Raw genomic sequence first — 23,528 nt, 5'->3', positions numbered from 1 at the left:
GCCGTGGCGCAATTTTAGGGGCTTAGCCTCTAGTGCTGACATCCGAGGTTCAATTCCCGTAAGGGAGTGAAGTGAGCGCTTCGCACCGGCGAAGTACTGCTTTTAAATTTTTATTAAGAAGAAAAGAAAACCTTTTTAAATTAAGTCTTAAAAAGAGCTGTAAAGATATTGACAATAAGCTAACGCAAACCCACCAAGACATGCAATCGTTTAAATCAAAGCGCGAGTCGAAAAACACCATCCCATAATATTAGTTAACGATTAACACATTTCTGTATGTATTATAAGCATATAATACAACTGATAATATGCTGCGCTTATTTATCTGGTGTACTGACATTTTTGCGCGTTTAACGGCTGAAAATCTAACGTGGTTTGTGCCCTTCAGAATGAAAAGAGTTTGTATTTACCTTTTTAATAAAAGGCGAGCTTTTAAGCCTGAGAAATCACCCCGTAATGCACACGTTTAATTGCACATGTGTTAATATGTATGCTTACACAGTATTAAAAGACACTCAACAAGTACACAGTATTAAAAGACAGTCAACAATTACGTCATTTACCTTCGTTCCTGCTTTTGACTTGTGCTGTAAATGTCTTCCTCGTTTTCAGTTCACGTGATTACGTAGGAGGCGTAATACGTGATGACGCGATACGTGACTCCGCCTCCTCCATTAGAGTATATGGACAAAAAACAGGTTCCAGTTATGACCATTACATGTAGAATTTCAAAATGAAACCTGCCTAACTTTTGTAAGTAAGCTGTAAGGAATGAGCCTGCCAAATTTCAGCCTTCTACCTACACGGAAGTTGGAGAATTAGTGATGAATGAGTCAGTCAAACAGGTTCCAGTTATGACCATTACGCGTAGAATTTCGAAATAAAACTTGCCTAACTTTTGTAAGTAAGCTGTAAGGAATGAGCCTGCCAAATTTCAGCCTTCTACCTACACGGGAAGTTGGAGAATTAGTGATGAATGAGTCAGTCAAACAGGTTCCAGTTATGACCATTACGCGTAGAATTTCGAAATAAAACCTGCCTAACTTTTGTAAGTAAGCTGTAAGGAATGAGCCTGCCAAATTTCAGACTTCTACCTACATGGGAAGTTGGAGAATTAGTGATGAGTGAGTCAGTCAAACAGGTTCCAGTTATGACCATTACGCGTAGAAATTTCGAAATAAAACCTGCCTAACTTTTGTAAGTAAGCTGTAAGGAATGAGCCTGCCAAATTTCAGACTTCTACCTACACGGGAAGGTTGGAGAATTAGTGATGAATGAGTCAGTCAAACAGGTTCCAGTTATGACCATTACGCGTAGAATTTCGAAATAAAACCTGCCTAACTTTTGTAAGTAAGCTGTAAGGAATGAGCCTGCCAAATTTCAGACTTCTACCTACACGGGAAGTTGGAGAATTAGTGATGAGTGAGTGAGTGAGTCAGTCAGTCAGTCAGTCAGTGAGTCAGTGAGTCAGTGAGGGCTTTGCCTTTTATTAGTATAGATACAGTATATAGATAGATAGATAGATAGATAGATAGATAGATAGATAGATAGATAGATAGATAGATAGATAGATAGATAGATAGATACTAGCAAAATACCCGCGCTTCGCAGCGGAGAAGTAGTGTGTTAAAGAGGTTATGTAAACATATATATACATATACATATATACATATATATACATATCTATATATACATATACATATATATACATATACACATCCACATATATATACATATATATATATACACATATGAACATATATATATACACATACATATACACACATACATAAACACACACATATACATATATACATATATACATACATATATAGTGCGTTGTAACACCGGCTGTGATTGTGACATGGGAGGGAGACGACAAATCACAGCTTCCCGTTTTCTAATCAGGTCTGTGATTGGTGCTTTGACTGATGCCTAGATCCCACAGTATGTCCCCTTAGGAGAGGCGTTAGGCAAGTGTAATTGAATAGCGGTGCTGCAAGTTTAGCTTCACACCTGTTTTTAAGGCTTATTGACTGAAAGGGGCTTTCATGAAAAAACTTAGGGCTTTGCTACAGGATATGCCCTCCACAAGTTAAGGAAGTAAAAATAAAGGTATATATTTCTGTTTTATTTAAACCTTTTAAGTTTGTATGCGGGCGGTATGTGGCGCAGTGAAAGGTGCCAGTTAGGAGACCCGGGTTCGCTTCCCTGCGTGGAGTTTGAATGTTCTCCCCGTGTCTGTCCTGGGTTTCCTCCGGGTAGTCCGGTTTCCTCCCACAGTCCAAAGACATGCAGGTTAGGTGCATTGGCGATTGTCCCTGGTGTGTGGGTGTGTGCGCCCTGCGGTGGGCTGGCACCCTTGCCCGGGGTTTGTTTCCTGCCTTGTGCCTTGTGTTGGCAGGGATTGGCTCCTGTATTTAGGATATAGCGGGTTGGATAATGGATGGATGGACATTTGTATAGCCCCATTTGCCCGTTTTCGTCTTTTTTCTTTCTTCAGTAATATTTCAGCAAACCCGGAGCTTGTCAGTTCAAATCCTGGTACTGACACCACTGTGTGACCCTAAGGAAGTCACTTCACCTGCCTGTTCTGCAAGAAACAAAAGTAATGTAACAAATTGTGCCTCAGATGTTGCAAGTTGCTGGAATAAAGGCATAAGTAAAATAGATATAGTAATCCCTTGCTACTTCGCGGTTCACTTTTCGCGGATTCACGACTTCGCGGGTTTTTAAATACAAGTGATTGCCCGCCTATCGCGGAAGTTATGTTCCAGACCCATCAGCAACAGGAGAAAATCTGCGATATAGAAAGACCATATAAATAAACATTTTTATAGGTTAAGCCTTAAATACCCATCCCACATGCTTAAACACATGTAAACTTATAAAACACACTTTGTTAACACATATGATATGTGGATGTCGGGCTAAGGATATGAGTAACATCTCACTATTATAAAACATTTTAACTTCACGCAAGACAAGACAGTGAGACAGGAAAATTGGTAATGTGCAAGCAGCACAAAGCCAGCACAAAGTCCACTTCTCCTTAGCGTTCATTCAGCTCCCCACCCCCTTGACAATGCGAAGTGGCAGGAGCGTACTGCGCTTCCGGGGAGGGGGGGTTTGAGCGAGCTCTCACACACACACACACACACCCCTCCTCCTCCTTCCGAACGCACAGAGGGACAAGCAGGCATTTTGGCAGAAGCAGCACAAAGTCTATTTCTGCTCAGCGTGAGTTCAGCTGCCCCCCTTCACAAAGCGAGTGTAGACACATTGACATCTGATCGCAGCGTGCAGTGTGCAGTGTTGGTCTGAGGTGTTTAAGAATGTAGAAAGTGTTTAAGAGCATAGGAAGTGTTTATAAGAGTGTGGGAAGGGTTAACAAGAGAGTGAGAAAGGTTTATAAGAGTGTGGAAGGGTTTATAAAGCCTTAAAATATGTATAAATAATAAAATAAATATAGGTCGCTACTTCACGGATTTTCACCTATCACAGGGGGGCTCTGGAACGTAACCCCCGCGATAGGTGAGGGATTACTGTAAATATGTATCATACACATAGGAACTATTCATTTATTTTCAGTTAAGTCATCTGCAGCAAACCTTTATAAATGAGGGTTTCTCCTTTTTAGATAGTGCAAACTGTTTCTTCTTCATTGAGGTTTTCTCTTGGAGAGCTTTTTTCATTTCATTGAAAATTAAAGCAGAAGCTGCCAAAATATGTAGCTTTCTTATTAATTTTTCAACATTGTGTAAAATAACTTTATAAAGTAACATAAAAGGTTTAAATACTGGTTATCCTTTTATACTAAAATATTACTAAAGCTGCGGTGGGTTGGCACCCTGCCCGGGATTGTTTCCTGCCTTGTGCCCTGTGTTGGCTGGGATTGGCTCCAGCAGACCCCCGTGACCCTGTGTTCGGATTCAGCGGGTTGGAAAATGGATGGATATTACTAAAGAGATACAAAAAATGTAAAATGCATATGTTGTTTTTCTTTAAGGAGATTAAATATTACTGAAGAAAGAAAAAAAAAAACTAAAACAGCCAAATGGAGCTATGCATACAAACTGAAAAGGTTTAAATAAAACAGAAATACAGTCATCCCTCACCTATCGCGGGGGTTACGTTCCAGAGCCCCCCGCAATAAGTGAAAATCCGCGAAGTACCGACCTATATTTATTTAATTATTTATATATATTTTAAGGCTTTATAAACCCTTCCCACACTCTTATAAACCTTTCTGTCTGTCTTTAACCTTTCCCACACTCTTATAAACACTTACTATGCTCTTAAAACACTTTCTACACTCTTAACACCGCAGAGCAACACTATACGCAGCGATCAGACGTTGATGTGTCTGCCACTCGCTTTGTGAAGAGGGGGGCAGGTGAACGTACATTAAGCAGAGGTGGACTTTGTGCTGCTTCTGCCAAAATGCCTGCTTGTCGCTTTGTGCGTTCTGAAGGAGGAGGAGGAAGAGTGTGTGTGTGAGGGCTGAACTCACGTTCGCTCAAACCCCCCTCTCCAAGGCGCTGTACGCGTCTACCACTTCGCGTTGTGGGGGGGGGGGGGAGCGGGCTTGCTGAATGCACGCTAAGGAGAAGTGGACTTTGTGCTGCTTGCCGCTCTGCGTGTCAATAAGCCTGTACAGCAGCTGTTTCCTGCTCACTGCCTTGTCTTGCATGAACTTAAAATGTTTTATAATAGAGAGATGTTACTCATATCCTTAGTCCGACATCCACATATCATATGTGTTAACAAAGTGTATTTTATAAGTTTACATGTGTTTAAAGCGTGTGGGATGGGTATTTTAAGGCTTAAACTATAAAAATGTTTATTTATATGGTCTTTCTATATCGCGGATTTTCACCTATAACTGATGGGTCTAGAACTAATTTCCGCGATAATAATACATATTTATCTGTTTTACTTATGCCTTTATTCCAGCAACTTGCAACATCTGAGGCACAATTTGTTACATTACTTTTGTTTCTTGCAGAACAGGCAGGTGAAGTGACTTCCTCAGGGTCACACAGTGGTGTCAGTACCAGGATTTGAACTGACAAGCTCCGGGTTTGCTGAAATATTACTGAAGAAAGAAGAAAGACGAAAACGGGCAAATGGGGCTATACAAATGTCCATCCATCCATTATCCAACCCGCTATATCCTAAATACAGGAGCCAATCCCTGCCAACACACACACCCACACACACCCACACACCAGGGACAATTTACAATCGCCAATGCACCTAACCTGCATGTCTTTGGACTGTGGGAGGAAACCGGAGTACCCGGAGGAAACCCAGACAGACACGGGGAGAACATTCAAACTCCACACAGGGAAGCGAACCCGGGTCTCCTAACTGGCACCTTTCACTGCGCTACCATGCCGCCCGCATACAAACTTAAAAGGTTTAAATAAAACAGAAATATATACCTTTATTTTTACTTCCTTAACTTGTGGAGGGTGTATCCTGTAGCAAAGCCCTAAGTTTTTTCATGAAAGCCCCTTTCAGTCAATAAGCCTTAAAAACAGGTGTAAAGCTAAACTTGCAGCACCGCTATTCAATTACACTTGCCTAACGCCTCTCCTAAGAGGAGATACTGTGGGATCTGGGCATCAGTCAAAGCACCAATCACAGGCCCGATTAGAAAGCGGGAAGCTGTGATTTGTCGTCTCCCTCCCATGTAACAATCACAGCCCGTGTTACAACGCACTATGTATGTATGTGTATATGTATATATGTATGTGTGTGTTTATGTATGTGTGTATATGTATGTGTATATATATGTTGATATATGTATATATATGTGGATGTGTATATGTATATATATATATGTATATATGTAGATATGTGTATATGTAGATATGTATATATAAGTATATATGTTTACATAACCTCTTTAACACACTACTTCTCCGCTGCAAAGCGCGGGTATTTTGCTAGTACATACTGTAGATAAATATAATATGGTGTCACACACATGTGTTTAGGAGACAGCCAAAGGGCTTAAATACAGGTAATTCCATGTCAGGCCAGGGGGTGGCGGAGTGTACTAATTTTCCCTCTCAATCTGTTGCAGACCATTCTAGGGAAATCCCGCCTGGCTCTGGGGCAGCCAATGACGTTCCTTCCGGTTCCAGGGCTGATGACGTCACTTCCTTAGCTGGCCTTTAAAAACCGCCATACTGTCTGAAGAAGTCAGTTCTGTTTTGGACTCAGTTGAATGAACATGTATACCAGTTTTGACCTATTTTGCAGCCCTAATCGATTAAATGGGTGGCTGCCCCAAACCTTCTTGATGTCTCATGATCGTTCTTGTGACAGTGGCGTAGTCGGCAGGATGGAGAAAGCCCTGAAGAGAACGGGACAGACCTGAATCATGTTCAGGTGGGAGAGTACCTGGGCCGAGCTTTCGGGTGGGGAGTGCGTCTCGGGTTTCGGAAAGAACCGGTGCAGACTCCGCTCCCTTTGGCTATCTCTGGGGCACCCAAATTGAATAGGGAGAGTGTCGAGGGGACACACAGACATGGGCTGGTCTCTATGGGGGAAACGATGGGGACTTATTATGCTCTCTCGGAGGAGAGCACTGTCCTTCCCACGGGGGCTAAGGCCCCACAGGAAAGTGGACTTTCCCCGGGCCAGCCGGTGAAGAAAATACAAACCTGGAGGTTTGACCCTGAACGGGCTACTGGAGAACAACTAGACGTTCTCTGGGAAGAGGTGGCAGGCTGGTTAAGGCCCGCTGATTGCTCCACCTATCAGATAGTAAAGAAAGTGGCATGTTTGCTGTTTATAAATGGCCTGCCAGAGCATTTCACCCAGCCGGCCTGGGGAGAATTTTCAAATATAAATGAGCTCATAGAGCTCATTGAAACAACCAAGGCAGTCTCGCAATCTGAGAGGGCTGAACAGTCCTTAAGTGGACACCGTAGAGATTATGTTCCTCTTAAACTGCCCTCTCAACATAAACCGCGGGCGCGATCCTCGCTTGGGGGCAAGGCGGAATGTGAATGGAGAGAGGGGGTGGGATTGTGTGCATTTTCAAACCCCCTGGCTTTGGCTCATAAGGGAGAGGTCATTGTAAACGGCCACAAGGTAGAGGCCCTATTTGACTCCGGCAGCAACCTGTCTATGGTTGATTGCCGTTATGTACTACCGCGACAATGGTTAAAAACAAAGACCAGCATTACCTGTGTACACGGAGATGTCCGCGCCTATGAATCCGCCCGGTGTTTCATCTGCCACGGAGGAATACTCAAAAAACTTGTTGTTGCGGTACTTCCAAATCCTCCGTGTGCGGTGATTCTCGGGTGAGACTGGTCTGACAATAAAAGTGGTGCTGTACTGATCTCGCCTTATTCGAAATTGGGCCTAGTAACAGATGGGAATCCACCGTCTCAGGTTGTCTCCACACCGTGTACACCGCCGGTGGAGAGAGATATGGGCGATCACGAGGAGGATGGAGAGCTTTCTGGTACGTTGCAGACTAATACGTCATCAGTCCGCTCCTCACCAGAGCGGGAGGTTTCTCCGCCCCTTGAGGTCAGCCCAGACCCTCTCTCAGATCTGAGCTTTCATTTCAGACAAACACCGGCATCATTTAAAAGGGAACAGTGGAATGACGATTCCCTTAAATTTGCTAAGAATGTAGTAGTCCTCGTCAACGGCCAACGCACTAGTCAGCCCATGCCACAAGGACCCCACTTTGTGTTAGAAAATGACTTATTATATCGGGTCAATGAACACGAGGGGGGGGGTGCGGAAGTTGTTGCTGATTCCACAAGCTTTCCGGCGGCAAGTTTGTGAGTTAGCACATACCCATCTCCTAGGAGGCCACTTGGGCACCGAAAAAACGCATTAAGCTCCGTTTTTATTGGCCGGGAATTATTGAGGAGGTTCGCCGCTTCTGTGTTTCGTGCCTGGAATGTCAGCTGCGGCAAATTCCTAGGAGGGACCGTGCTCCTCTTGTTCCCCTTCCCTTAACTGATGTTCCCTTCGAAAGAATAGGGGTCGATATAGTAGGATACCTTAAACCCTCGCCTCAAGGACATAACTATATACTAGTCCTTGTAGATTATGCGACCCGATATCCAGAAGCTGTTCCGTTGCGCTCAGCTAATTCTAAAGCAATCGCACGGGTACTGATGGAGGTCTTTGTGCGAGTTGGGGTCCCTAAAGAAGTCCTTATGGACCAAGGGACGCCATTTACCTCAGAAATGTTCAAGGAAATGGCCAAATTACTCAAAATAAAGCATTTGAGAACCGCGGTGTATCATCCTCAAACTGACGGTTTAGTAGAGAGATTTAATCAGACTCTCAAGCAGATGCTTCGCAAGGTGGTCAGCGGGGATGGGAGGAATTGGGATCAACTCCTCCCCCTCGTGCTCTTTGCCTATCGGGAAGTCCCTCAAGCCTCAACGGGGTTCTCCCCTTTTGAATTATTATATAGACGACAACCCCGGGGCATATTGGACATTTTAAAGGAAGGTTGGGAAGGAGAGGCTCTTCCCTCAACTAATATTTTGGAATATATCGCACAGTTGCGCGATAGATTTGAAAAAATTCGACCCATATTAAAAAGTCACATGCAAGAGGCGCAAGAAGCACAGGCCCACTATTATGACCGGGGCACGACCCTCTGGGAGTTCCAGCCGGGGGATCGAGTCATGGTATTGGTTCCCACCTCCCACTCTAAACTACTTGCCCACTGGCAAGGGCCGTACGAAGTTAAGGAGCGAAAGGGACTCGTCGACTATTTGGTGAAACAACCCAATCGTCGACCGAGCGAACGGATATATCATGTAAACCTACTGAAACCGTGGAAGGAAAGGGACCCTGATCCCACCTCCGGCCAGCCCCGCTCCTTCTTTGCTCAAAGTAAACACCCTTAACTTCGGTCTAATTTGAATAACCGACAGAGGCGAGAGCTGGAGACAGTTATCTTGTCCGTCCCGGAGGTGGTTGACGAAATCCCAGGAAGGACCTCTCTGGTTGCCCATGATATTGTGACTGAACCCGGGGTCGTAGTCCGAGAACGCCCGTATCGTCTTCCTGAGGCAAAGAAAGCAGAAGTGGAACTGGAAATCAAGCGCATGCTGGATCTAGGAGTCATAGAGGAGAGTCATAGTCCCTGGTCCAGCCCAATTGTCTTGGTTCCTAAGTCTGACGGAAGTTGGAGGTTTTGCAATGACTTCCGTCGGCTTAATCAGGTGTTACAATTTGATGCTTATCCGATGCCTCGAGTGGACAACCTCCTTGAGAGGCTTGGACAGGCAGAATACCTGACCACACTTGACATGACCAAAGGGTACTGGCAGGTTCCTTTAACGGACTCCGCGAAGGGTAAAACCGCGTTTAGCACCTCTAGTGGGCACTGGCAGTATCGTGTCCTTCCATTCGGGTTACATGGGGCTCCTGCAACTTTCCAGCGTCTGGTGGACAAAGTGCTCCGTCCCCATAACACGTATAGTGCTGCCAACCTGGATGACGTCGTCATCTATTCTAGCACCTGGAAGGAACACCTACAGCATGTCGGAGCCGTATTGCAGACGCTGGGGGAAGCCGGTCTTCGCATCAACCCAAAGAAATGTTTCTTTGGATTGGAGGAAGCCAAGTATTTGGGCTACCTAGTGGGTAGTGGTACAGTGAAGCCACAGTGCTCCAAAATAGAAGCCATTTTGACATGGCCCCGTCCGCGAACCAAGCGGCAAGTCCAGGCATTTCTCGGATTGGCAGGGTACTACCGTTGGTTTGTACCACGTTTTTCGGAGAGAGCCGTGCCCTTGACTAATTTAACAAAGAAGAGGGCTCCTAACATTGTGGTATGGACTGAGATAACAGAGGCAGCCTTCAGTGACTTGAAAAGGGCCCTGACGTCAGCACCCATTTTAAAGGTGCCTGACTTTTCACGGCCTTTGATCCTCCAGACGGACGCTTCGGACACAGGCCTCTGGGCAGTGTTGAGCCAAAGTGTCGATGGTGCTGAGCACCCCATCATGTTCCTAAGCCGGAAACTGTTGGATCGGGAGATCAGATATGCGGCAGTGGAGAGGGAGGCTCTTGCGATTAAGTGGGCGATCACACAGTTGAGGTACTACCTCTTGGGACGGGAGTTTACACTAGTCACGGACCATGCCCCTTTACAGTGGATGGCCCTACACAAGGAGTCTAACCCACGAGTCACGAGGTGGTTCCTCGACCTGCAACATTATAAGTTTTCGCTCATTCGTCGGAAGGGTTCTCTACACACCAATGCCGATGCTCTCTCCCGCGTTCACGACCTCTCGGTAAAGGACGCCCGACCTGACGGGTCTGGGCTAAGGGGGAGGACCCTGTCACACATGTGTGTTTAGGAGACAGCCAAAGGGCTTAAATACAGGTAATTCCATGCCAGGCCAGGGGGTGGCGGAGTGTACTAATTTTCCCTCTCAATCTGTTGCAGACCATTCTAGGGAAATCCCGCCCAGCTCTGGGGCAGCCAATGACGTTCCTTCCGGTTCTGGGGCTGATGACGTCACTTTCTTAGCTGGCATTTAAAAACCGCCATACTGTCTGAAGAAGTCAGTTCTGTTTTGGACTCAGTTGAATGAACATGTATACCAGTTTTGACCTATTTTACAGCCGTAATCGATTAAATGGGTGGCTGCCCCAAACCTTCTTGATGTCTCATGGTCGTTCATAGTCTATTGATACACATTTAACCAATGTGGCGTATAACCCATCGACATTTTTGCCATTAATTCGTTTGACTTCATCATTTCTCGCTGCTAGGATTGCCCATGTACTCATCTTTACCATTGATAATCCTTCGTGATGAAATTCTTCAATAAGATTTGGACATGATATGTCTTCTTTAATTGGGAACTTAAAGTGAGGAAAACGTTAAAATGTATAAGAACTGAGAGAGCAAGTACTGTGTCTGTCAAAAGCATTCACACGAATGAGAGGTGAGAGAACCGTGTACGTAGTTGAATATGGTTGAGGAGGAGGGCATGACTTGAAAAAATCTCATGGCCAAAGTCTCGTCTCGTGGGACTTGAAAAAAATCTCTTGAAAAAAGTCTTGTATCGCCCCAAGATTTTTTTATATAATAGAGAGATGTAAGGTTATGCTTTGATGTGAAATGTTTTGTCATCAGTTTACTTCAGAACTATTGTCACGTATACACAGTGCATTTAAATTTCTCTTTGCACTCCTGACCAACATGAACCAGGCTGCTCACTATCCTTGGCTAGCAGCATAAATATTCTACCATAAGTTATGTAAAATGTAACATCATAAATTAATAGGTAGTGGTGAGTAAAACAGCTGAGTTTTCTTTTAATGAAATTGACGCTAAACTTCATTATGCATGCAATTTTGCGAAATGAAACTCACGATGTGACAAAAAGACATGTCCATAGACAATTATCCACAGTGAGGAAATGAAATTGTTATTCAAATTAGTTGACTAAAAATGCTGTACCTGCAACCTTAGATGAGATCCTGCTTTGGCCAGTGCAAAACTTTGTGCATGCTGATATCTATGTGGCATGTGATTTCTGCACAGCTGTAATGCTGAAGTGGATGTGTTGAAGAAAGTGTGGAGCAAGACGGGCCGGTTACCTTGGACCCCATTTGAGTAGAGGTAAACTTCAAATTACGACTGTAAGTGGATGCAGAGAAAAGGAGAACATGACTTGTTGGGAAAGACAGGAGTGGAGTCTAGCAGTAGGAACACTGTGAGACAGAGCAGTGGAGTTAAAACACAGCAAACATGAAACTGCATCTTTTTAAGGCGGACTAATTAAAATTAACTTAACATTTGCATTTTGAAAGGCAGTTATTACTTTTTAAGCTGATGTTAGAATGTAAAATGGTGTAAAATAATTACTACAGTGCCTACTTAAACATTAGCCACCATCACATTACTGTTGTGTAGTGAGTAAGGCATTGGACTCTGAACATGAATGTTGCAGGTTCAAAAAACTTTTCACTTGCTGCATTATTCTGAGAGAAGTCACTTAACCTGCATGTGCTCCACTGTATAAAAGCCAGAAACATTTTGTTTGCATATAAAAATTAAGCACTGAACTAATGTTATACCAGTATATAATATCTGTAGGTATCTGTTATATTAAATAATTTTTGTTTAAACCAGGATATTTGATCATTTGATTAGTCTTCTGGTAACTAATTATGTTTTTCTATTCTTTTTTTGTTTTTGATACCAACTATCTTTGGAAGAAGTGGCAATGACCTCCAAGCAGTCAGAAACATTTTTATTCAGCATTATGATTTATTTTTATCTTTGGATTTGTTACCTGTTAAATTACAAAACACCCCAGAGGGTTGCTCATCCACCTACTTCAGGTAAGGCAGATATACTTTTTATCTATGATCTCAACAAAAAATTAAAAGATGTTAAGTATTTTTTGCCATTTTCACAGACTATGTTTCGAGGGGCATTTGGTTTTGGATATTTGAAGCAGCTGCATTTTCTTGTTTTTGTGGTTTTAATGCCTGCTGTAGTCTAAATTCTATAAACAACATTTTATGGCCACATTTTCTTTATTGCACCAGCTATAAAAATATATTTACTGAGAAGTGTTCAGAAAATAGTAACTTAAGTGTGACAAATGGAAAGAGAACATTTCTTTCAAGATCTATTAGTTTGGCAGTAGATAAACTGTTTCAAAATCTTCTCCAGATACTTTGCAGATTTGTTCAAAGTTTAAAGTTTTTATAAATTGTTTCACTGATCTTTTTCATGTTATATTATTTTTTTTAATCCACCCATCCATCCATCCATCCATCCATCCATCCATCCATCCATCCATCCATCCATCCACCATTTTTCTAATCATTTAGTCAGTTTGTTATAGTGGGGAGCCAGGATTAATTATGCTTTAATTCATGCCAATGATTACCTAATAAAAGTGTTCTACACTAAATTATGACAAAATGCTAAATTATACAAGGTCCATAGATAAAGCAATGCTTGCAGGCTTTATTAAGCTTTAACCATCCATTTTCAAATCTGTGTAATCCTATTCCAAGCTCTGGAGTTTTCAGCATCTGGCATAAGGTCAGAGTCAATTGCAAAGTAAAACGAGAGCTCACCACACAATGCTTAGCAGTGCTACCTTACAGCTCTTGAGTCCCCAGTTTAAATTTGAGTTCAGATACTGTCCGAGTTGAGTTTGCACATTCTGCCTGTGTCTTCAATGATTTTTATCTTAGATAATGAAGTTTTCTTCCTACATTCCAAAAACGTGTATATTAGATGACTTGGACACTTTAAACTGGTCCTGTAATAATGAATGTATGTGTTCTCTTTGATGAGCTGTTCCCCTCTTTAACATTCTTTCCTGATCTGTACCTGTCACAACTATGAAAGTCCTCACTGACCTTAACTGTATATGCTGGGTAAAAATAAATGGAATGAAAACGTAGGGTTCATAAAAAGCGCCAAAAATATCAAATAGCACCACAGTTGTTTCAACTATGTGAACATATTGCAAATATTCATCACTTATCTTCACATAATTAATGTTCACATTATTACTTCTTTAGAGTTCTTGATCTCTGGGAGCTCTCAGTTTTCAATCATTATGATTATATTCTGCACCACTGTGAATGTCTTAATGTGACAATCTACTGAAACTCATATCTGTTTGAAAGCTGGAGATAAAAGCCAAAGGTGAGGTGCATGTGCATACCTCTTTCCATCAGTAGCTAGTAAGAATTTTGCTACAGATAAGACATATGACAGATTATACTTGGCAAAAGCCTATTTTTAGGGTTGCTCTTGAAATGTCACAGAAGCTGTGGTTTTTCAATTAGAACCCAGTTCTTGTTGTTAATGTAATTTAATGACATAGCTTAATATTACTCTTATTCAACAACATTTGAAAGTTTCATTTAGAATATCCCCCAAAAAAATTTTCACCATTCATAAAATATATTTTCTCAATCTGTGCAAACCATGTCGTAATTTTGCTAAAACTATATATCACTTGCAAATATTTTGTGTAAATGACAAAATCAAAATTATGAATGATGTCATCAAGTTCCCTCTTTACTAGGTAGTGTATTTTGGTATTCTTCCACAAATGATGGTTTAAGATCTGTGTATCTCTCGGCTGCCCCAAAACTGAAATCATTCTCAGTTCTTTAACAGTAATAATTGGTGTAACAACAGATCGAGTAACATTGTTCAAAGGAAAATCTACAGTGGTATCCTACACTATATTCCATGTATGAAAACTCATTGCTTAACTGAAGAATTTAAACCCACCTACAATAATTCAGTAGGAAACTGGTGCCTTATACTCTCTTAAACTGAAAAAAAATTAAATTCTCTGTGAGAACTTTTTTTCTTTTATAATTTGGCAAGAATTCCTTAATGCTATTCTTATTTTTTAAATAAGCATGCCAGTTCAGTACATCAGGACCATTGTGGCCTATTTCTGGCCTATAGGAAGATAGGGTAGAACAGGACAGGACCTTGTTAATCTAGTTCAGTGGTTTAGTATTACCAACAGCAAAGAAAGTCATTAAGGTCATTTGATTGTCACTGTACCTTCACTCATGCTACTGTAAAAATTAGTTATAATTCAAATCAGAGATGACACTGAGCTCTTCACTTTTGTTCTATAATTCCTCTCAAACCATAAGACTATTTTCGGTGTAGAGTGCTCATGTGACCATTGGGAACCCTTGGTGCTAACCGAGAATCTGTATGCATGGAGTTAGCATGTTCCTCCTTGTGTCAATGTGGGCCTGTCTCCTAAGTGGATGTTACAATTTGACATGGTTTGAGTGACTGTGTGTTGCCTGGAACTACCCCCTATTCTGGACTTATTCCTAAATTAAGCCAAATGCTTATGGAATATAATTGAGTTCGTAGGCTGAGGAAATTGAAGGATGTCTCTCTTAGAGATGGTAAATATGTCACTATAAGGGACATATATTAACTACTGATTAAGTAGGAATTACTGGGAACTAGGAATTAGGTGCTCACATGGGTAATGGCAAAGTGGGGCATCTACTTGACATTATTAATACATGTAAAAAATTGTTTGTTTATTTAGTGCATTTTCACTGACAGATATGAAGAAATATGTCACCTTTGAAATTAAAAGTTTTTTTCCTTTCCAGTTGTTCTATTGCATGCCTTGGGGCTTGAAAGTTACATGAAAAATAAACTTCAGCTTCACTCCATCCTTGATATTGGTTTGGACTGCTTACAAGACAAACCCGCACAATCCTTAAAAGATCTGCCATGGCGCTTTCTGAGAAGCCTCATGATGGCCAGTGCAACAGCCAGAGATACTAGATATATGCAAAATCACACTGAATTCAATCATGAAACATTAAGGAACACTAATTTCCCAAGGTGCCAAGTCAACTGCGAAATTCATCCTCTGGATCTCATAATAACAGTTCTTCATTGCTCAGACGGTTTGCTACAGCAGGAGATTTTTTATAAAATGGCACAATGCCAGTTTCCTGATCCTCTTTTGCTGCAAAACAATGATACTAACCAGTGTATGTTGATGCTATGGGCTATGAGAGATATAGTGAAAAAGTGGAGACCCCATTCATTGGCATCGACGAGAGGGTTTTGTGAAGAAAGTATTGTTCTTGCCAATATGCCATTAATGTCATTTGTTCGACTGGGTAAATGTGGACTTTCCAAGTCTCAAATTCTAAATAAGGTTTTCAGTAATCCCCAGCAGCACCATGATTTCTTTGTTCACTCTGAAATGGACGGTGGGAATGTTCTTCGCACAGTTTCAGATGGACTTGTGGAGATCATGTGGTACCTGCCCTACGGAAAGAAAAACATTGACATCTTTACAGAACCTGTGGCCATTGCCAATTTGCGTGGAGACAGCAGTTCATTTCAATCCCAGGTTTCATTTTTAGGTGAAGTATCTTCGGGTGTTTTCATATTTTTTGACAGCACACTGCCTAAAAACTATAAGGTTTTATCCCAGTTGAAACACATAAAGGAAAAAGTAGTTCTGATTGCTGTTTCTTATGAAAACACTGAGAAAGACACAATGGTACATCTAACAAAATTGGCTTGGAGAGACTCAGTCATTTTTAAAAACAAACAGATGAATGATGCTCAGTTTGTGATGAGCTTGCGGCAAGCAATTACGTCTGTGCTACAAAATACTCCTAAAGTGAGAATAAATGACATGCCTAAGACAGCAGCCAAATATGGCATAGCAATAGATGAGGAAAGAACTGCCTGCCAGAATGGAAAGAAACTGGCAGAAGAAATCACTTGCCAAATCAGAGATATTCCCCAATACAAGAAATCTGAACTTCCACGGCAGGGGGATATTCTGAAAAAACTGGCGAAATTAGAGAAAGAGGAATGTCGATTGCTAAAAGCAGGAGACCAGCCAATTGAGCACTATAGGAGTAAACTGAGTGCAGACAAGAAAAAATTAAGAGAAGAGCAAAACAGAAGTCAAATTGCTACTTCCATGTATTGGTTTATTACTGCTTTGTCAAGTTTAGACAAAGAGGGGCGATTTTATTTTTTAAAATGGATGAGGTTAAATTTGGATGCTAGGGCAAGAAAAGATCTCTCAGTTTTTCAAAACCAATATAAAGCAAAGTGCTGCAATTTAAAAGAAAACATGAAAGATATTGCAAAGTTGGATGAAGCCATTTCTAATTGTTCCTTAGGAATTGAACATTTTATGCGTGAGATGGGTCAGATTTATGAAGCTACTTTTTCCCTTTCTGAGATTGAAGAGTTTTGTGAACAGTTCAGCTATCTTCCCAGTCTGGGTGCCAATTTGTTGTTGGATGGTTTTCCTCTGGAGCTAGTAGATGGTGATGCCTCACATATCCCTGTAAGATGGATAACTGATGTCCTGATGGCCCTCCACAGCAACGTTAACCAAAATAGTCGAGTTCTGGTGGTGACAATTTTAGGGGTGCAAAGCACAGGAAAATCTACACTCCTTAACACAATGTTTGGAGTCCAGTTTGCTGTCAGCAGTGGTCGGTGCACACGCGGGGCATTCATGCAGTTAATCAAAATTAAAGAAGACCTCAAGAAAGAGCTGAATTGTGATTTTATACTACTGTTAGACACTGAAGGCTTGAAGTCTCCAGAACTTGCCCAACTAGAGGACAGCTATGAACATGACAATGAATTGGCCACACTGGTTGTTGGATTAAGTGATGTCACTGTAGTCAACATTGCAATGGAGAACTCCACAGAGATGAAGGACATTCTGCAGACTGTTGTTCATGCTTTTCTCAGAATGGAAGATATTGGCAAAAAAACAAAATACCAGTTTGTGCATCAGAATGTAGGAGATGTATCAGCTCATGAAAAAAACATGCGGGACAGGAGAAATTTGCTTCAACAGTTGAATGAAATGATAAAAGTGGCAGCAAGAATGGAGAAAAAGCAAGAACAGGTGATATTCACTGATGTTATTGAATATGATGCAGAGGAGAACAACTGGTATGTCCCAGGATTGTGGCATGGAACGCCTCCTATGGCACCAGTGTCAACAGGGTACAGCGAGACTGTGTTTGAGTTTAAAAAGAGCTTGATTGAGATTTTTGAAGGGATGCAGCCATAAAAAACCTCTGGGGAACATTAAAGAGTTCACCAAATGGATGGAGAGTCTATGGAGAGCAGTAAAACACGAGAATTTCATCTTTAGCTTTAGAAACTGCTTAGTTGCTGATGCTTATAATAACTTGTGTATTGAGTTTAACCAGTGGGAATGGTCATTCAGGAAGCACATGCTCATCTGGACACAGCAAGCAGAGAACAGAATTCAAAACTTGGACAATGATGAACCCCACATTGGGGATCTTGATGAATTTCTGGTCATCCTTAAAGTGGAGTCCACAGAGGAACTGAGAAGCCAAGAGGAAATATTTCATAAGCATCTAGATGATTATTATAAGAGTAAAGACAAGCATATTCAGCTAGTGGAGAAGTACAGGCAAACCTTTATCTGCAGCATTAACAGTCTTAAGTCGGAAGTTGAAAGTGATGTAAACAAGAAATGTGAAATGGCAGTAAAAATCCAGAAAGGGATGAAAAAGTTGGTTGACATACACAAGGAACATGCACAGACAATTGAAAGGAAAGTTCTGGAGCTGCTGAAAAAATGCAGAGAAAACAATGTGGATCTATCCGATGAGACTCTGAAGGAGGAATTTGAATGCATGTGGAGCAAAACTGCATTGGAGCTGGATTTCAAAGGTTTAAAGAGACAAAATATTCGCACAAATGTTTCCAGTCAGCTAAGAGTTAATTTAGAAAGACATGGAAGTGCCGTCACTGAGAGACTGAATATGACAAATAATACAGAATCAGATGGAACATTTAATGTAAAAGATTCACACATGGAGGGTTACAAAATATGTAACTTCTTTACTCAAAAGAAGGAGAAAACTCAGAAACTGGCAGATGGAATAATTTCAGATTGTCTTCAGTTTATCACTGGGAAACATCTGATCAATTCTGACTACCATGACACGTACACCAAAGAACTGCTGCGTATAATAGATGAAAGAGTGAAAGACAGGGGAACCAGTAATATATTTGAAGTGGACCTAAAGCTTCACATTTGCAATATCCATCCATCCATTTTCCAACCCGCTGAATCCGAACACAGGGTCACGGGGGTCTGCTGGAGCCAATCCCAGCCAACACAGGGCACAAGGCAGGAAACAATCCTGGGCAGGGTGCCAACCCACCACAGCATTTGCAATATTGCTGCCAAAAATTTTCAAAAAATTCATGATGATTTCATTGCAGAAAATGACCCTAAGAAACATCTTGAGAAACTCAAACCAAGCTACTTTTTAGATTTCACTGATCTTTACCATGAAAAAGATCAGTGTCAAAGGAAAGTCACAGACTTTATCAAGTTGTGTCTGAAGCCTGCAATTAGAGATTATATCAAGAAGAATCTTGGTGTAAAAATCGTCGATGAAATTCTGTCAAGTGGCTCTTCTGTGAAGTTCAGCTCTCGTACACATTTCCAATACACACTTTTAGAAGAGCTGCTGAATAAAAAAGAATTTGAAGCATATGTTAGGTATATCAACCGATATGAAGATTTTGTCAAGAACTGGATTTTAGATTTAATTCAAAAACATTTCTCATGTCAGAAAAGTTTTGGGGATTTGGAGATATTAAGTCTCAATGAAATAATGATTAAAATACAAGATGCATTTCTCAAAGCAAAGAACAAAACTCTCGAAACTATCTTACCTAACAGCAGTAAAGGCATAGCAGACTTCATTGAAGAGATTTGTGGACACCTGAAGACAGACCTTGTAATACCCGTTGAAAACATAAGAGCTGCCCTCACTCTTAATGATTCAAAGGTAGAAGAATTTGTTGAACATATAGAAAAGTCCTTACCTGAATTAAGAGAACATTTACAAAGAAAATATATGGAACTGAATCAATACGATCAGTCTACAAATATCAAGGACAAAATTCAAAATCTTTCATTTAAACCACAGGATGAGCTGTTCAGGAGAGTGTTTGGCTGTGGAAAGCAATGTCCATTTTGCAAAGTGCCTTGTGAAGCAGGAGGCGGTGATCACAATGAGCATCATGCAACAGTGCACCGACCCCAAGGGTTAGGAAGCTACAGAGTGGAGACAAATGAAAAGCTTGTGGAAAATATATGCACAACTGATGTAGCTAGTGAAACGGTTAGGTTTCAGAATATTGATACAAAGGGGCAGTGGCATCCTTACAAAGACTATCGTACATATTACCCAAGCTGGAACATCCCACAAGACACCAGCATTGAGGCATCTAAATACTGGAAGTATGTGATGCATTTGTACAATGACGAGTTTGCAAAGGAGTATCATGCTAAACCAGCTAATATTCCTGACCAATGGAAAACAGTAACACATTCTCAGGCTCTGGAGAGTTTAAAGGATTCGTTCAACTTAAATAAAAGCAGCAATATCACCGAATTACATTAAAATGCTGTGGAGCATATGCACTAACCAGCATCATTTATTCGCTTGTATGGCGTCTCTTAACTAAATGAATCAGTCTTTGCAATCAGTCAGAGTAAACCATATCAAAATGCACTCTACTGAGAAATTTTCATTTAATTGTGATTCTAAGACCTTGTTCTTCTCTATTGCATAGTACTTTGTTTTCTTTTAACATCATATTTCACTTTTAGAATTTTAGTAGGCTAAGGTACAAGGACGACTCATAAATGATTATTTAAACTTTGATAAACCTACACCTCATCTCTTTGTAACTGCTACATTCCTACCTCAAACTCCTCAATCAAAATTCCATTAAAATGCTGAACAAAACACACCCTGACCATGTGACTGACTCTGACTGCCATAGAAAAATCTTCCATTACAGTTTAGCATCACCTTTGTACAACTGCTTAGCCACTAATCCAGTTCTGTATATGCTTTTAAACCATTGTTTATTACGCTTAAGAAACTAATTTTACATCATATTGTGCTGTAATGTTAACTCCTGTGCAACTAGTGATTTAGCAAAACATATTACAAAACAAAGAATAATCTATCAGACCAGCTTATGTCAATTAGATTTAATGGGGGGCCAAAGCCTATCCTGCCAGTATTAGAAGGAAGTGTGGAAACAACCCTGGAAAACATCAGTTACAGGACACGTTTTACACGCATGCACATGCACACTGACACACCTAGCAGGTCAATTTATAGTCCCCAATTAATCTTTCACACACAATTTTGTAATGGGGAAAACTGAGGCACAAAGATACAATGAGAGTGAACAAAGTCCACACAGACAATGACCAGGCTGGGACCTGCACTCTGTAACCTAGAACTGTGAATAGGCAACAAATATTACAAATAATGTGTAGTTTATGTGCAGTATAAAGCTTTTTGGATTGAACATTGTTTTCTGTAGTATATTGTACTGTTAGCACTAGCAATTATAAACCTTAATTTAGCGAAATGGAATGATGGTTCTTTCAAAATGAAATATGTGGTTGTGTTTATTGTTTGATACTGCCTATACTTACTGTATATTATTCACATTTCTTATGATGGTGACAGAAACAATAAAGTAAGTAAATATAAATGGAAGCTTCATTCTTACATATTAAAAACATGACCAATACAGTATGTATTTAACTTCTTTTGGAAAAGGTGATTCCCTTCACGTGCACTGTTTAGTGGAAGTAAACTATAAAAATGTGAATATGACTTCTTTGGGATTAAAACACTGGTCGGAAGAACAGTTAATAGTCAAATGGCAGGCTAGTTTTTGGTAAAGGCTGAACAAAATTTGTCCTCTAGTTTCCTTCAGAAGGGTTGCCACAATTTACTTCTGCTATTTAAGTATAGATAGAACTGAACAACCACCCAACTGATAAATTACATTTTTGGCCTTAATAAAAGTATGAACGTGAGTTCAATGTATTTAAAGAAGGACATAAGAATCTGTTCCTGATTGGCCATGCATGCAAATGAAAAGAAGCATATTGCAAATTATCAATAAGACATGTGATGGACTGCTGGGATGCCTCCATAATGGAAGGAGTGGAGGACTGGACGTTCAAAAGGCACTACCTTCCCTGGAGCACTAGTTAGCAACCTACCTGAGTGGCGGCAGCACTATGGTTTCCCACATGGCATCATGGGAATTGGAATTCTGTAACTCAGCCCTGTTGGGTGCCGTGGGTTTTGCCAGGGGGTGCTGTGGGGAGCCTCTTATTGTCAGCTGACCCCTGGATCTTATAAAATGAGTCCTGCTTCAAAGCCAAGTGGCCATGGTGCTTAAAGGCGGCAGAATGCGTGAGGGTTTACCATGAAAGCAGAGCGACGGTTTTGCTTATAGTGTGGCTGGTTTGCCTTTTATTGTTTTAAAATAAATGTGGCAGTACATTTTGGAGATAAATTAATTCAAAGATTTTGCGTGCTGGTTGGTGAAGAGCTATATGTGATCACAATGGAACAACATTTCATAAATATTCATTTATTATTATTAAACACTTTCATTAAAGTACTAGCTGAGGACACTGCAAACTCAAACTTCATTGTGTAGCAGCCATCAGCAATTCCATCATCAGTGAAGATACGTGTGCCAGTACCTGTGGCGACTAAACGTGCCCAAGCCATAATACCCCCACCACCATGTTTAACTAATGAGTTGGTAAGCTTTGGATCTTGGGCAATTCCTTTCCATCTCCACACTTTGCTCATGCCATCACTCTAATACAGACTCATCTTTGCCTCGTGTGTCCACAAGACCTTTTTCCAGAATTCTGCAGGCTCTTTTAAGTCCTTTTTCGCAAAATGTAATGTGGCCAGCCTGTTTTTGTGGTAACCTAGTGGTCTGCATCTTGCAGTGCAGCCTCTGTATTTCTGTTCATGAAGTCCTCTCCAGATAGTAGTCTCTGACACATACACATCTGCCTGCTGAAGACTGTTTCTGATCTGTCAGACAGGCGTACTGAGCTCACCAGTACATTCTTTCTTCTTAATGATATTGCAAACAGTTGATTTAGGTAATCCTAAGGTTTTCCTGATGTTTCTAATTGTTTAATACTATTGTTGTCTAATTCTTTATCAGCCTCATAATGGGTTCTTAGACATTCATTGGCACTGCTCTTGTTCTCATGTTGAACAATGGCAACTACAGAATCCAAATTGTAAAAGCAAGCTGAGGTATTTTATGTCTGCACTAATGAAGGAATTTAAACACACCTGAGTAATCACAAATACCTGTGAAAGCTAATTGGGAGGACAAGGTAGAAAAAGTGTCGCAATTTCTACATGGTGTTACTGAAATATATGCAGATACCCTTAAATTAAAGTCTGCAATGTATACTTTGGCCATGTCTGAATTGTTTGATCTGTAATTGTAAACTGTGGAGCAGAGGGGTAAATAAAGGAAAAATGTGTCTTTGTCCCAAACACTATAGAGGGCACTGTATGTATAGAACCCCTACTTCCACGACCCTGCTTGGGATTAAGCAGACCTAGAAATTGGAATGGTGTGGTATGCGTAGACAACGTTGTTTGTGTATAAAAAATTTATCTATGACGCTGGGCTGCATTCCCAACACAAAATGTGCAACAGCTCCAGCTGAAGCTTCCTGCTCTAAATGCACTTCAGCAGAATTAACAGAATAAATAGCATATTTGAATAAATATTGGTAACAGTGTGGTGCGATATCAAAAAATAAAATATATACTTGAATAAAAAATATATATTTGTGTATGTGCAGACAGCCAATAACACTGCTTTGGATTAAGCAGGCTTACAAAATGGTATGAGATGTTATGTGTAGACAATTTTGTTTTTCCAAATATCTGTCTTTAAACAATATATTAACATTAAATTTTGTAATGTCATAATACTGGTGCAAAATTGCCCATTATGAAATACCCACAGGAAAATCAGTTGGTCACACTTTTTCTCACCCCTCCAATGCTTAACTTAACTCCAAACTTAGCATAAAAATACATAAAAATAAGTGGAATAT

At 40.8% G+C, this 23,528-nt stretch overlaps 2 protein-coding genes across 5 annotated transcripts in view; one reads left to right on the top strand and one right to left on the bottom strand.

The window, feature by feature from the left end:
* Window positions 1-23,528, bottom strand: part of LOC114643965 (interferon-induced very large GTPase 1-like) — a 185,803-nt gene that overhangs the window by 84,634 nt on the left and 77,641 nt on the right. The window lies entirely within an intron of this gene.
* LOC114655524 (up-regulator of cell proliferation-like) lies at window positions 14,215-20,144 on the top strand. The gene is given in 3 exon segments (XM_028806593.2): window positions 14,215-17,597; window positions 17,599-18,617; window positions 18,756-20,144. Coding segments are annotated over 3 exon segments (4,674 nt in total). The 5' UTR covers window positions 14,215-15,191; the 3' UTR covers window positions 20,005-20,144.

Source organism: Erpetoichthys calabaricus, chromosome 1, assembly GCF_900747795.2.
Source record: "Erpetoichthys calabaricus chromosome 1, fErpCal1.3, whole genome shotgun sequence".
Lineage (NCBI taxonomy): Eukaryota > Metazoa > Chordata > Cladistia > Polypteriformes > Polypteridae > Erpetoichthys > Erpetoichthys calabaricus.
Note: the sequence above shows the minus strand (reverse complement) of the source record. Positions and strands in the feature narration are given on the sequence as shown.